Source organism: Eschrichtius robustus, chromosome 3 (assembly GCF_028021215.1).
Source record: "Eschrichtius robustus isolate mEscRob2 chromosome 3, mEscRob2.pri, whole genome shotgun sequence".
Classification (NCBI taxonomy): Eukaryota; Metazoa; Chordata; class Mammalia; order Artiodactyla; family Eschrichtiidae; genus Eschrichtius; species Eschrichtius robustus.
Window position 1 is genome coordinate 183120987 of NC_090826.1, and position 14234 is coordinate 183135220.

The following is a 14234-nucleotide window of genomic DNA, read 5'->3' on the forward strand; positions in this document are numbered from 1 at the left end:
GGGCATTTGGAACACCCAGATCACAAAAGGTACAATGCACTAACAGTTTTGAGTTTTATACTGTAAGAAATTGTGAAGATATTTGAGCAATGGAGTAATATGGGAAATCTTGCATTTTAGAAAGATTACCCTGGCAGCCATGGAGAGGACAAACAAAGAAATTTAAGAGGCAGAGGAACAATTTTGGAAAATATGACAATAGTTGAGAGAAGAGAAAATGAGAGTCTGAACTAAGCCATTAGCTGTGGAGTTGGAACCGAACAAATGAACAAAAGGTACAAAAATACAAACCTTAGAACTTGTGGCAATAGGGGTAAAGCAAAGTAAAGATTAAATATAGCTCACAAGTTTATTTCCTGAATGACTGGATGAAGAAAAGCATCTGTAATCGAGAAAAGAAAGACAGGAATAGTAAAGAGATATCTGTGGATTTTTTAGTGGAGTTGTCAAGTAAGCACTCTGATATAGAGGACAAAACTTTTGAAGATGCTATGGGCTAAATAAGTGATCTAAAATCACCTACAAAGAGATGGTATTTGACAACATGGGAGAGAAGAAGTTCAAAAGTGAAGGGTGCGTTAGAACAGGATAAGAAAAAGGTTTTAGGGAGGAACATGGGATGTAGCAATACGTAAGAAGCAAACAAAGAAAGCATATTCAGTTAAGTTTTCAATCCAGGGATTATAAATTAATGATAAGAGAGATAGGAGGAGATAAGGCAGAATACATTGTACCAGAAGCCAAACAGAGGCAGTGCTTTAGAAATACAACCTTTAAAACCTCTCAAGGCTTCTGCTGAGCAAACCATAGGCAATAATGATGCCTGTGATTAAGACATCTGAAAGTGCAATTCTGTGTGAAGAGGATACTTGAGATCTTTTATTTAGGCTAGGATCCTCTAACATCTCATTGATTTGCTAAGTTCCTCTGAGATTAAATAGATCCCATTGATCATCAATAAAGTAGCATAAAAATAGAAGAGACTCCATCATTGCAGATGCCTAATTTATCATCTGATTAAGTAATTTGATAATCAGTTGCTTACAAAAAAGTAAGAATAATGGAATGTGATTAAATGGCAAGACAGATTATATAAGTAAGGGCTGGAGAAATCCCAGGGCCTGAGAAGTCAATTTCAGATGAATCAGATTGAACAAAAACAAGAAGTGGATGTTATGGTTGCCTTGGGGATAGTATTCAATGGAATTATTGGGTAGATTTCTGGTATTCGTGGGTAGAAAAGTGAAGATGAGATCGTTGAACAGACGTATGGAATTGACACTATGTTTTGAAGAATCTTGGTAATGAAATAATGAAGAAAGATGGAAAAGTAGGATCACAAGGCCAATACAGAACTAAGATTTTCAGATAGAGAAATTTTGTATATGTCTGTGAGCTGAACAGAAGAAAACAGTGGAAAAGAAGACATTGAAAGTACAGGGGAGAAAAGTTCTGAATAGTGTAATGCCTTGGTTTTAAGTGCTAGTTGTACCTCTCAAATTCTTATCTCCATTAAATTACTCACATTATGTACAGAAAATGGACAAATCTGCACAGCTGCTTGAAACTAGATACATTTTGCGTGGTATACATCAGACAAAGCTACAAAAATCATGCCAAGACTGAGTCACAATTTACCCTCCTGATGAAGAGCAACGCCCCAGAAAAATAACTGGAAAGACTACAAGAATTCCACTAACACAGAGGCTTGATAGGCGTGGTCAGGTGTTAAGAACAGACAAAGCACAGGCAAATGGGGACAAGACTTGAATTCGTTCATGCTGTAGAACAGACACACTTACACAATCAACAATACTGGATGAAGTAGGGTTTGCCTGCTGCCTTCCCCAAGCAGGAAGCAGATAAAGGAGAGTGGGAAGGATTTTCTTCCTTAAAGGAATGGGGGCATGGACCCAGAGGAAAACTGGACTTTCACATAGTTAAGTTCTCATAGGGAAAGACGTTTTGAAAGAAAGCTGTATGCAGAAACTGGTCACAGCCTAGAGTTCTACACAAGAGGAAGAAGTATAATGTAGATAAATTTATCCAAAGTCTTCAAACTGCAGTGCCCTCCAAATTTTTCTCAGGTTACTTAAGCCCTTGACAAAGCAACAAACAGAAATTGTCAAATCTCCTATCCAGAAACTGGGGTTTATTGTTAAATTTTACTTTCTAATAAACCACAAAAGACGCTGTGATTCTATGATTCAAATGCAGGACATGGCCATCAAGCAACTTTAATATAGGGTCAGTTTCATAAATGGTCATTCTGTTTCCAGGCTTACAGTCTTATAATACGTTAAGCATAAAAGCAGAATAAAATTTTCTTAAGCATTATAAGGATATTATTTGTCTGCCTTAAATCCTTCACTGATTCCCTGATGCTCTCATGGGTAAGTCCAAACTGCTCAGTGTCATTTGCAAAGCCCTCCCTGATTTTGCCCCTAAGTATCAACACAGCTTCACTCTATGTAACTGTGTTCTTTGAATTTTATCCTCTAACCATTTATAGATCTCCTTATGGACCAGTAAATAAGCCAGGCTGCATTCATACTTTGCACATTCTGTAATCACTTCCTTCGATATACTTTTCATACTCACAACCTCCTAAACTAGACTAATTTCTACTCTTTGAGAATAAAATGGAATTATTGAAGAATGGAAATTTTGAGACAGTTTCTAGGTCTTCCATTTGCTAGAAATAGCATCAACCCATGTTTTATCGGGAAGGTTAAATTAAATTAGATAATAAAGCATTGTATCTAGCACAAAGCAAGCCCTCAAGAAAGTACGTTTTAGTAGGAGTAATACTATTACTACTAATTGGTTTTGTGGAATGTGCTGATATTTATTGGAGTGCAAAGAAGAATTTGACATAATAATGTTGATTTGGGTTGTTTGATTTATTAGAGAAGTTGAGAAAAAGTGGTTCAATTGAACCTATTTTTTAAAAAAATAATTTATATATTCACCAGGGACCTTGTTCTTACACTACTTTATGTAGTTTAAATTTAAGAAAGTTACCAAAAAATATCTCTATCACTTATTATCAATCAGTTACAAATAGTTATTACCAACTCTATGAGTACAGAGTTGATACAACAAGCTATGAAGGTGTACTTATGTCAACCAAGGGATGAACTGTTTGTGACTTTTCAAATCACAGTTCTCTACATCAGTAAAGGAAATAGGAACAGAATTTATTGGACAGAAAAATAAGAGAAAAAATTTTAAATTCCATTAATAATACTTAATCAAGTTATCCTCTCTGCATGAAGGATTTTTGTACAGTAGATTTCTCCTATTTTTTGTCGCAGGTGAACTGTTCTAGTTATGAAAAAACAGAAATGTGTTTGTGTGAACCATAATAACCTACTTCACAGAGCAGAAATAATGATGGGTCCAGATGGTCCAGTGCAGGTGGTCGAAATTGCTACCTCAAAAGCTACCATTATTAAGTGATTTTCAAAAGGCTCACACTTCGTCCACCACCACCAATCAAGAGACACTTGCTCAGGCCACATTCCCTTGGATAAAAACTAAGAAGTAATTATTTCCTTTAAGGGATCCACATCAATTTCATCACAATAAAAGTTATAAATATGAGGAAGGAATTTCTTTGCAATTTTTGTGCAGATGTTATTAATTCTGCAAATATAGATGAATACAATGAAAGAAAAAACAAATTATCCAATATGGACAATGATTAACATATACTAGTGTACACACACACACATACACACACACATACACACACACACACACACATACATACACACACATGTTCACAGAGACAGAACACTACATTAAAACACCAATTTACTAAGTAATTTTATCCTGAATTTTACATTTTTAACATTTGACTAAAGTAAAATGAATTAATAATTATCACATTTTATGATGGTTTAAATAGGATTGAGAACAAGTAAATCTAAAATACCTAATTTATGAAATAATTGTAATATTCATGTTTCTTTCTTTTTTTTTGAAACAGGACATCAAAAATTTTTATTACAATTCAACATGCTGTTCTAACAATGCTGTGGCCAAGCCACTCAATGTTTTCTTCACATTCCTTCCACACAAGTTAATTTGTTTCACAAAGTGGAACTAAAGTATATTCAAGTCATTAAATGCAAGCTACGTAGATTCCTTATAAGTTACTGTATTAAGGTAGAAAAGAGATGCAAGAAAAAAAGACATCACAGAACTTATAGGTTATCAAAATATTGGTACACAGTCTTTCCCAAGCTGCTTCATAATGATCCTAAAATTACCAGTAAGAAAAAATAGTACAAGAATGAGGTTTATGGCTCATCCGACTCCATGTCATAATTACTGTAATACTTATTGGTGTAATAATTCTCATAATTACCCTCAGAAGGATCTCTATGAGACCGGCAAAAACGACAGCTGCATCTAACTCTTTGCACTCTTGAGGGAGTCTCAACGTCGTTCTGCAATGGTTCTCTTTGAGAGTCAGACCGAGAAACTCCTTTGCAGTAGCGCTTTTTAATAGATTGAATCAGCCGCTCCATCTTATCTCTCCGATCAGTTAACATGGTCGTCACCCCTCTCCTACAGGGTATGTTTTCACCAAGTAACCACCCAGTCGGTTGAGGTAGACATTCTGGTAGAATGAAGGGCAATTTGATACTAGGGTTGAGCGTCAAGTTACTGAGGTTCTTTATTAACACTTCAGACATAGTTTGAGAGGCAACTGGAATTGCCTGGGAATTTTCATCGATGGACATTTGAGGAGACTCCAGGCTCCAGGTTGGGTTAACCTCAGATGAATCCATTGGGAGCTTGAAGCTCCTCCAGACCTTTGGGTTCCAGTGGAAGGTGATGCTTTAGAATCAAATTGCTACAAAGTAGCCTGGAAGAACTACAGAGCTAAGAAAGAGGGAGAAAAATCCAAGCTGACACACGGAGGTGAGAGAAGAATCCAACCCATGATTCTTTAAATTAGTTATTTTCAATAGGAAGCATTGCTGCCCCCAACAGGCATCTAAAAATTTCTGAGGAAAACTTGGTTGCAAAATAATTGTTATAAACTACTGGCATTTAGAGGCAGAATACCCGGATTCTAAATATCCTCCACATCATAAAACTGTAACACACAAGGAAGACTTGACCCACGTGATTTAGCAATGCCCTTGTCTACCAAGCTAGATCATATTCTAGGTCACTAAACAAATCTTATTGAATTTCAATGAATTAAAATTACTCAGACAATATTCTCTGACAAAAAGAGAATTAAACATAAAAAAAATAGCAGGATATCAGATACACCTACAAATATTTTAAAAAGCAAGCAAAACTCTACGAAATACTACACTGACCAACGCAGAAGTCTCAAAGAAAATAGAAAACATTTTGAACTAAATGAAAATGAAAAGACAACCTATCAAATCTGAAGAATACACTTACATCAAGATGGGAGGGAAATGTATAGTATTATTACTTGACGACTTAGATGAAATGGACCAATTCCTTGAAAGACTCAAATTACCTAAACTCACCCTAGAGGAAATAGATAACATGAGTAGTACTAAATTTGTAGCTACAAGACTGTATTTTCAGAGATCATTTCCATAATTCATTACTAAATTTGTAGCTAAAACCTTTCTGAAAAAGAAAATGTCGGGTATAGATGGCTTCACTGGTGAATTACACCAAACATTTAAGGAAGAATTAATGCCAGTTCTTAAAAATGTCTTCCAGAAAATTTAAGAGACAGCAGCCCTTCTCAATTCACTTGAGGAGGCCAGCATCTTTTGACACACAAGACAGAGATCATAATAATAAAAAGAACAATATGACATAAAAACAGATGTAAAATTTCTTAATGAAATACTAGCAAATTTAAATAATATATAAAAACAAACAAAAAAGCACAATCAGGAGAGTTATGTTAGGAATGCAAGGCTAGTTCAACATTTGAAAACTAATCAGTATAATTCATTATCTTAAGACAGTTAACAAAGACAAAAACAAAGGATCATACCAATAGGTGAGGAAATAGTATTTGCCAACATTCAGCATCCATTCATGATTTAAAACAAAATTCTCGCAGACTTGGAATAGAAGGGACCTTTTTTAATCTGACAAAGAAAAACCACAAATATCTACAGCTAATGTCAAACTTCATTTCAGAAGACAATGTCTTTCTCCTATAATCCATATCTAGGTAAAGACTTCATCTTTAACCACTTCTATTCAGACCCATTTAAAGTTCCTACACCTAATTTTATATCTTCTTCTTCTTATTATTATTACCACCACCACTACTACTACTACTACTCAAGAAACCCCAGAAATAATAACTGGACCCACCTCTGTCTACATCGTATGATCTCAGTTATAGATCTGACTCACCATAGGATGTGAAAACGCCATATACTCCCTCCTCAGCCCTTACAGCTAAGGGGTTCAAGTTATGTGTTAAGGCTTTGCCAATCAGACTTAGCTTGATTTTGGAGCTGAAAAGGACCTCAATTCTGAACACTCCAGGAGATATAATTCACATAGATTTCCCTCATCCTGGAGTTCTTGATGAAAGAAATCTGTGTAGTGGAGTTCTTGCTTCTTCCATTGTAGCAGGAAAGCCTGTAGGGTGTGTTTCCAGCAGGGAGCAACTTGTGGCACTCAGTAGTCAGTGAGAAGGGCAGTGGTTTCCTCATCAAACCAGTCCTACAATTTTACTGTTGTTGTTTTTGTTCTTGGTCTTAGTTCCCAACAGGAAGGCACTGAACCTGGTTCTTGATCTTCATAAAAAAATAATGAAATAATGCCATATGCAGCAACATGGATGGACTTGGAGATTGTCATACTGAGTGAAGTAAGTCAGAGAAAGACAAATATCATATGATATTGCTTATATGTGAAATCTAAAAAGAAAGGAGGGCACAAATGAACTTATCTACAAAACAGAAATAACGTTACAGATGTGGAAAATAAACTTATAGTTACCAGAGGGTAAGAGGGGGAGGGATAAATTGGAAGATTGGGATTGACATATACACACTACTATATATAAAACAGATAACTAATAAGGACCTACTGTATAGCACAGGGAACTCAAATCAATACTCTGTAATGGCCTATACGGAAAAGAATCTAAAACAAAGAGTGGATATATGTAAATGTATAACAGATTCACTTTGCTGTAAGCCTGAAACTAACACAACATTGTAAATCAACTATACTCCAATTTAAAAAAAAAAAAAAGTAATAAAAAAGTTACCTAGTATCCTTTTCATAAACATCTATTCTGCTCTAGTAACAACCCTGAACTTTTGAACAGCCACCTGAAGTACCTGAAGATTGTTTTAAGACTCTGCAAAGGTAGCTACTGCACAAAAGAAATACTTTTATAATCTACAGACAAATATCTAAAATTTGAATTATAGTCCCAATATCTATTCTCTCTGAATCTCATTTTCTGCATCTGTAAAAAAAAAAAAAAAAAAAAGTGTAATTGGCCCATAGGATTGTAAAAGAGACTGCTTTGCACATTGTAATGATGTGCTATAAAAAAGTTCTTTTCATGCAAAATTCTATTATAAGAACTCTCGAATTACTTTTTGTCCACTGAAAATTTAAACTGAAGAAGAAAATTAATTACAAGTTTTTCAGCAAATATTGATTGTTCTGACTGTATTGTAAATTAAAATGAAGGCGAATTAAGTTCTTCATCATGGTAGAGTAGGAGATATATCAATTAAGATTAAGAAAAATATCTGTATTTACCTCAAAGTTAAAGATCGAGGGAAAAGATTATCTTGTGGTATATCAGGAGTTCAAAACTTTAGGTCACTGTTTTATACATTCAGAAGATATAAAAATATAAAACACCCTCAAGCTATCAAACTTAAATCTACAAAATACAGTAAAGTAAATATGAGTGTATTTGTGCTATTGATCTTTTTTTTTCCAAAATTGAACAAATGATTCACAAACTGAGAAAAAAAAGTCGCTTAAAGTTTTAAACCTAATAACAAAAATAATTTCAATTCACAAATGCTATTTAGTGACTAGAGTTTGTTCTTGGGAAATAAAATTTTATCATTTTAATAAAACATTCAGAAATTCTCACTGTTGTGCATTTTAAAGTAATCTAATTAAAACCTAACACATATATATGGAATCAAAAAAAAAAAAAAAAGGTCATGAAGAACTTAGGGGCAAGATGGGAATAAAGAGACAGACCTACTAGAGAATGGACTTGAGGACACGGGGAGATGGAAGGGTAAGCTGGGATGAAGTGAGAGAGTGTCATGGACATATATACACTACCAAACGTAAAATAGATCGCTAGTGGGAAGCAGCTGCGTAGCACAGGGAGATCAGCTCGGTGTTTTGTGACCACCTAGAGGGGTGGGATAGGGAGGGTGGGAGTGAGACGCAAGAGGGAAGGGGATATAGGTATATATGTATACATATAGCTGATTCACTTTGTTATACAGCAGAAACTAACACACCATTGTAAAGCAATTATACTCCAAAAAAAAGGTTAAAAAAAACGAAAAAAAGCAAGCAAAAGATGGACAGACACGGTGCCAAGGAATATATGCAAATGGCTAAAAAAAAAAAAAAAATGCGGTCTTGCATTATCCTGATGGAAGATTATGCATTTTCTGTTGATTAGTTCCAGATGCTTTTCATCGAGTGCTGCTTTCAATTGGTCTCATTGGGAGCAGTACTTGGAATTAATCATTTGGTTTTCTAGAAGGAGCTCATAATCGAGGACTCCCTGCCAATCCCACCATATACACAACATTACCTTCTTTGGATGAAGACTGGCCTTTGGTGTGGTTGGTGGTGGTTCATTTCACTTGCCCCACGATCTCTTCCGTTCCACATTATTGTACAGTATCCACTTTTCATCACCCGTCACAATTTGTTTTAAAAGTGTAATGTTTTCATTACGTTTAAGTAGAGAATCTCATGTGGAAATACAGTCTAGAGGGTTTTTTTCGCTTAACTTATGTGGAACCGGAACGTCAAAGTGATTCACATAACCAAGCTGGTGCAAACGATTTTCAGTGCTTGATTTGTATATTTTGAGTATGTTGGCTATCTCCCATGTGGTATATCGCTGACTGTTCTCAATGAATGTCTTGATTTGATAGCTACCAACTTCAACTGGTCTACTCGACCGTGGAGCATTGTCCAGAGAGAATTTCCAGCACGAAACTTCGCAAACCACTTTTGACACGTTCGATCAGTCACAGCACCTTCTCCACACACTGCATAAAACTTTTTTTGTGTTTCAGTTGCATTTTTACCTTTCTTGAAATAATAAAGCATAATATGCCAAAAATGTTGCCTTTTTTCTTCCATCCTCAATATTAAAATGGCTACACAAAAATTCACCAGTTTTGATAAGTCTTTTTCTAAATGCACGCTGATATGACAGCTGTCACATACAGCCTAACAAAATTGTTTTGAATAAAGTTAAAGATAACTAAGTGCTACTAGAGCCATCTTACGGAAAAAACCGACCGAACCTTTTGGCCAAACCCATATTTAAAATACCAAAATCAAAAAACAAAAACAAAAACAAATCAAGACATCAAAGCATTATATGAAATATGTTCTATCATCCTACCTTGAAAATTATACTTCCATAACAACCTAGAAGGCAAGGATAGGGTTTCGAATTCTTGGACACTCAGAGTTTTATACCAGAATTGAAGACACAAAGAGAACCAAACAGAGTGGACATATCTCTTTAACTCCGTAGATTCCTCCTCCATGAGTGGCAGGGCCAGAGAGAAACCCTTTAAATGATAGGGTACCACCTAAAAATTGGTGTTTTACATCTTAATAATTTAGTCCAGAACTGTGAGGAACAGAAATAATTATATTTCGTGAGGGTTTGATATTGGGTTAAAAAGCAATGAATCATTTCTAGTTTGAGTAACATGATTCTGTGGTTTATACTTTTATCACTCTACCCCTACTACAAAATGTTAGAAAATTTTGATGGAATATTATCAAATTTCTTTAAAGCCTATTATGAGTGACAGTACGCAGACATAAGAAAGATTAACACCTTAAGAAAGTGAGACAAAAGAAACAACCCAAAATAGATGTGAATACATCTAAATAAAAATAGACTAAATAACAATACAAAAGAAAGACATGAATTGCAGATCTAATCAGACCATGGAAACATGCCAAATAAGACAAAGATACTGGCAGAAAGGCTCAACAACTTGACTTTAGTGTTAAGGAAAAGTGAGGACATATTTATCCTGAATTAAACTTCTTGAAATATTAACTGAAACCATGCACCCAGTTGGAGACAAATGAGCATGTTCCTGAGGTTACTATGTACTGAGTACTGATTCAAGAATGCTTCCAAGTTTTAAAAACTGGTTATTAAGTTTTTAAAAAAATAACGTGTAATCTATGACTTCAGCAGCACTAAAATGGAAGTAGATCCACACCCCTGCAGGTGCAACTTTACTAGCAAGAATTTTAAGCTGAGAGTCTCTGGACCCTTCACCTTTCCTTTGTTAATGTGACCCTCACTTACATCAGCTCTTGTCTCCAATCCAAACAACGCCCCATTAAGTGGCAGTTACAATGGGAACCGTGTTTGCTGTGTGGTGTGTGCTACTCTGTTCCCTGTTTCGTAAAATTTCTGCAGATTATTGTTGGGAAAGTCGAGTGTGAGCTTGATTGACTATCTGAAACTGAAACTCAATCCAGTGATCTTTAAGCTACTCCCTTGTTGCCTGGAAGAAAATCCTAAAGAGACAAGCTCCACTCTTTCAATAAATGTGTCATCACCAATGCTCTTGATGGCACAGAAGATGGTACAGGTAGCAAAGTACAAGAATCAGCAATCAGTCAGAAAATTACCCAAAAGAGATGGACTTTGTGCATGCCTTTTAGAAATATTTAATTTACTTTATGTATATTTGCTTTATGTTTTTGCAGAAAACCCTGAATAACTCAAATAAAAGACCACATCCAATGTAAATCAAATAAAGAAAACATACAAGCAGTGACAAAGCATCATTACACAGTTTAAGTGGCAGCACGTTTTGTAATGTATGTGAAATTATGACACATAATTGGCTGCATTTTAGAGTTAATGAAATATATTCTATTCACAGGCTTTATTTGAATACCTTGCTCTTTGTAGGGTATGCTTATTAGCAATTAGTTGTTGATCATAAGCTCTTCTATAAAGACTCAGGTAAAAATATAACCAGCTTACCCGAATATGCCGTGAGTTTCAACACTGCTCACTTCAGGTGTCTGCGTGATTTTTCTGTCCCGCTTCCAGTCTTGACACATTTTCGACTCACTGTCTGGGACGACTTGAATCAGCCAGGTTCATGGAAAATCTGACTACCTTGTATCAAAGAAGTTATATCAAAGAAGTTATAGATGTATCAAAGAAGTTATAGATGTAGTTATAGATGGAATTTAAGTTGCCATATTAGAAAGATCAAAATCAATATTAAGATGAATATGAATGACTTAAAATGATCATTTAAACTTTTTAAAATTAATAATGCAAATGTTATTAATAAATCTTTGAAACTATATTCCATATTGTTAAGATAATGTTACCTTAAGGTTATAAATCATCTTGTTTTTATCAAAGAAAAATATGTAAGGTTTTTCATGGAAGGCTGTCTATTCTAAGTGGAAATAAAAGAGGAACACACTCCCATTTCATGACATTTCTGCTACTTTACCTTAAATTTATAAACCCACTTAAAAGGTTTTAAAATCAAGTACATGTCTATTTATCCATATAGTATCTCTATTGATCTAAAAAAGAATACTCTTAGCTATTAATTTGTTTTTTCTATAATACAGTAATATTTCTTTAAAATATTTTCATGGCCTTTGATTTTAAATTGTATTTTTAAAACTGATTTATTTTATTTATTTTTATTTTTGGCTGCACGTGGGCTTTCTCTAGTTGTGGCGAGCGGGGTTTACACTTAGTTGCAGTGCATGGGCTTCTCATGGCAGTGGATTCTCTTTATTGCAGAGCACGGGCTCTAGGCGCACGGGCTTCAGTAGTTGTGGCACACGGACTCAGTAGTTGTGGCTCACAGTCTCTAGAGCGCAGGCTCAGTAGCTGTGGTGCCCAGGCTTAGTTGCTCCACAGCATGTGGGATCTTCCCAGACCAGGGCTCAAACCCGTGTCCCCTGCATTGGCAGGCAGATTCTTAACAACTGCGCCACCAGGGAAGCCCATGGCCTTTGATTTTAAAAGCAGGAAATTTACCACAGTTACATTAATTTGCAAATGCATTCACTCAAACCAAAAGGAATATGTTATCATTCTCAATACAGTTTAATTATCTGTGTAGGGTAAAAATATAAAATATTTAGAACTAGACCATATACAAAAATAACTTCAGAATGATCAAAGCATATAAATCATCTTTTCAATTCTTAGACATTTCTTGCTATAGGTGACTGTGGTATAAGCATCTATTTCATTTTGATATACTTAGATCATTTAGGATTAACCAATAGCCGGCTGGGACAATGACATGATTTTTGTGGTCAATGTAGAAAATCACAGAAAAGACATTTTAGCTTGACTCATTGTTGCATACCAATTTCCATGAGTATATTAATTTCATCCAATAGGAATACTATAATAGGAACAGAAGCTACAACCACAGCTGCTAACTCGTTTTCAGTATTTTATCAGATTTTCCTAGATTTTTCCACAGGCCACATTGGAGAATTACATATGGAAGTAATGGGAATATTTATACCCACATCTCAAACATATCAATTTGATCTGAACTTTCACTAATTTCATTTGCATATATAATTTAAATGGATAAAAAATATATTTTTAAAAATTTTTGTTTGTTGTGTAGTGGAATCCTCAATGCTTCCATTTGCTTCTGCCTACCATAATAGCCCCTTTTTCTCGGAATCATGAATTCATTAAGTGGTTTCTGTAATTTGTTGAGTCAATCTAGTGGTGATATTCATGCAGTAACAACAAAATGAACTTGAGATGTAACTGAGGTAGTTTAAAAATATGGCCCCCAAATTCCTTGACACTCCTTGCTTTAAGTTTATTATTGCTTCAACCAATAGAGTACAGTGGAAGAGACGCTAAGTGACCTCTGATGCCATATGTACAGCAGAGCTGGTGATTCCTATAAATCTTGGGCTTATTTATTTTTACAGTTCATTTACTGGAAAACTGCTCCTTTTGCATCTTGATTTCATTGGGGTTTTTTTAAGCAGTTCCAGAGAAGTACTCAGTCTAGGGCTAATCATTAGCTATAGCTGAAGCAAGATCTTCTTGAATACTTTCCCCAACATGCTGTGAATCAAGTTTTGCTAGTGTGGGTGGTGGGAACAGGCACTATTCCTGGCCCAGCTCTGGGAACTGTTCCCTTTAATCCTCTCAGACCCATCTTTCCCCAGCTCTTCATCAACGCATGTGCCGATCAGTTGCATACAGGCTTTATCTTTGAAGGGCAGCCTCCCCAGATCTCTGGGGGTTTCTCTTTGCACAGCTCTCTCCTCTCTGATACTCTGTTGTGCAAACTCTGGCACAACAGAGTTTGATCTCCCTGGAGTCTCAGCTCTGTCTCCTCAGCTCATAGAAAGCAACTTGGGCTTCACTTGGATCTCCGCCTCCCCAAGGTAAGTCCTGAAAACTCTTTCAAAAAATAATCTGGGTAACTGTAGGTCTAACATCATAAATTTCCCTTTTCTCAGGTCTTGATTTCCTATGTTGCCTGATGCCCAGCATCTAAAATACCACTGTTTCATGTATTTCACTGATTTTTGTTTATTTCAGGCTGGAAGGTAAATCTCATCCCTGCTAGTTTATTATAGCCAAAAGTGGCAGTCTCGACAGTATTAATGTGGTTCTTGATTTCACCTCTTTGATGATAAGTATCAATGAGAAGAAACAGAATTATGAAAAAATATCTTTATTAATAAAGTTTTAGATGAGTTGGAACATCCTACACTAAACGCATTAGCAACAAATCCATGATAGTTATATGCTATGGAAAAGTGTATATATGCATCTACGATTTCCTTGCAAAGGCAAAACTGACATATTTTAAAACATTTAGAATAGAAAAAATATTAAAAATGGACATATTAATCTATGAAATGTCATTAATTAAACTTCATGGAAATGTTGCTACTAACATTTTACTGAATATGTAGACATTTCATTCAATCCATTTTGCATGTTTCCTGAT

At 35.2% G+C, this 14234-nt stretch overlaps 1 protein-coding gene across 1 annotated transcript; it reads right to left on the reverse strand.

The window, feature by feature from the left end:
* Positions 1–4307: 4307 nt before the first annotated feature.
* LOC137760778 (developmental pluripotency-associated protein 3-like) lies at positions 4308–4802 on the reverse strand. The gene has a single exon (XM_068537658.1). It carries the CDS (start codon positions 4800–4802, stop codon positions 4308–4310), a length of 495 nt encoding a protein of 164 aa, XP_068393759.1.
* Between the last annotated feature and the right edge of the window lie 9432 nt (positions 4803–14234).

Excerpts from the sequence above, each read along its gene's own strand:
- LOC137760778 (XM_068537658.1), bottom strand. The coding sequence starts at position 4,802 with ATGGATTCATCTGAGGTTAACCCAACCTGGAGCCTGGAGTCTCCTCAA.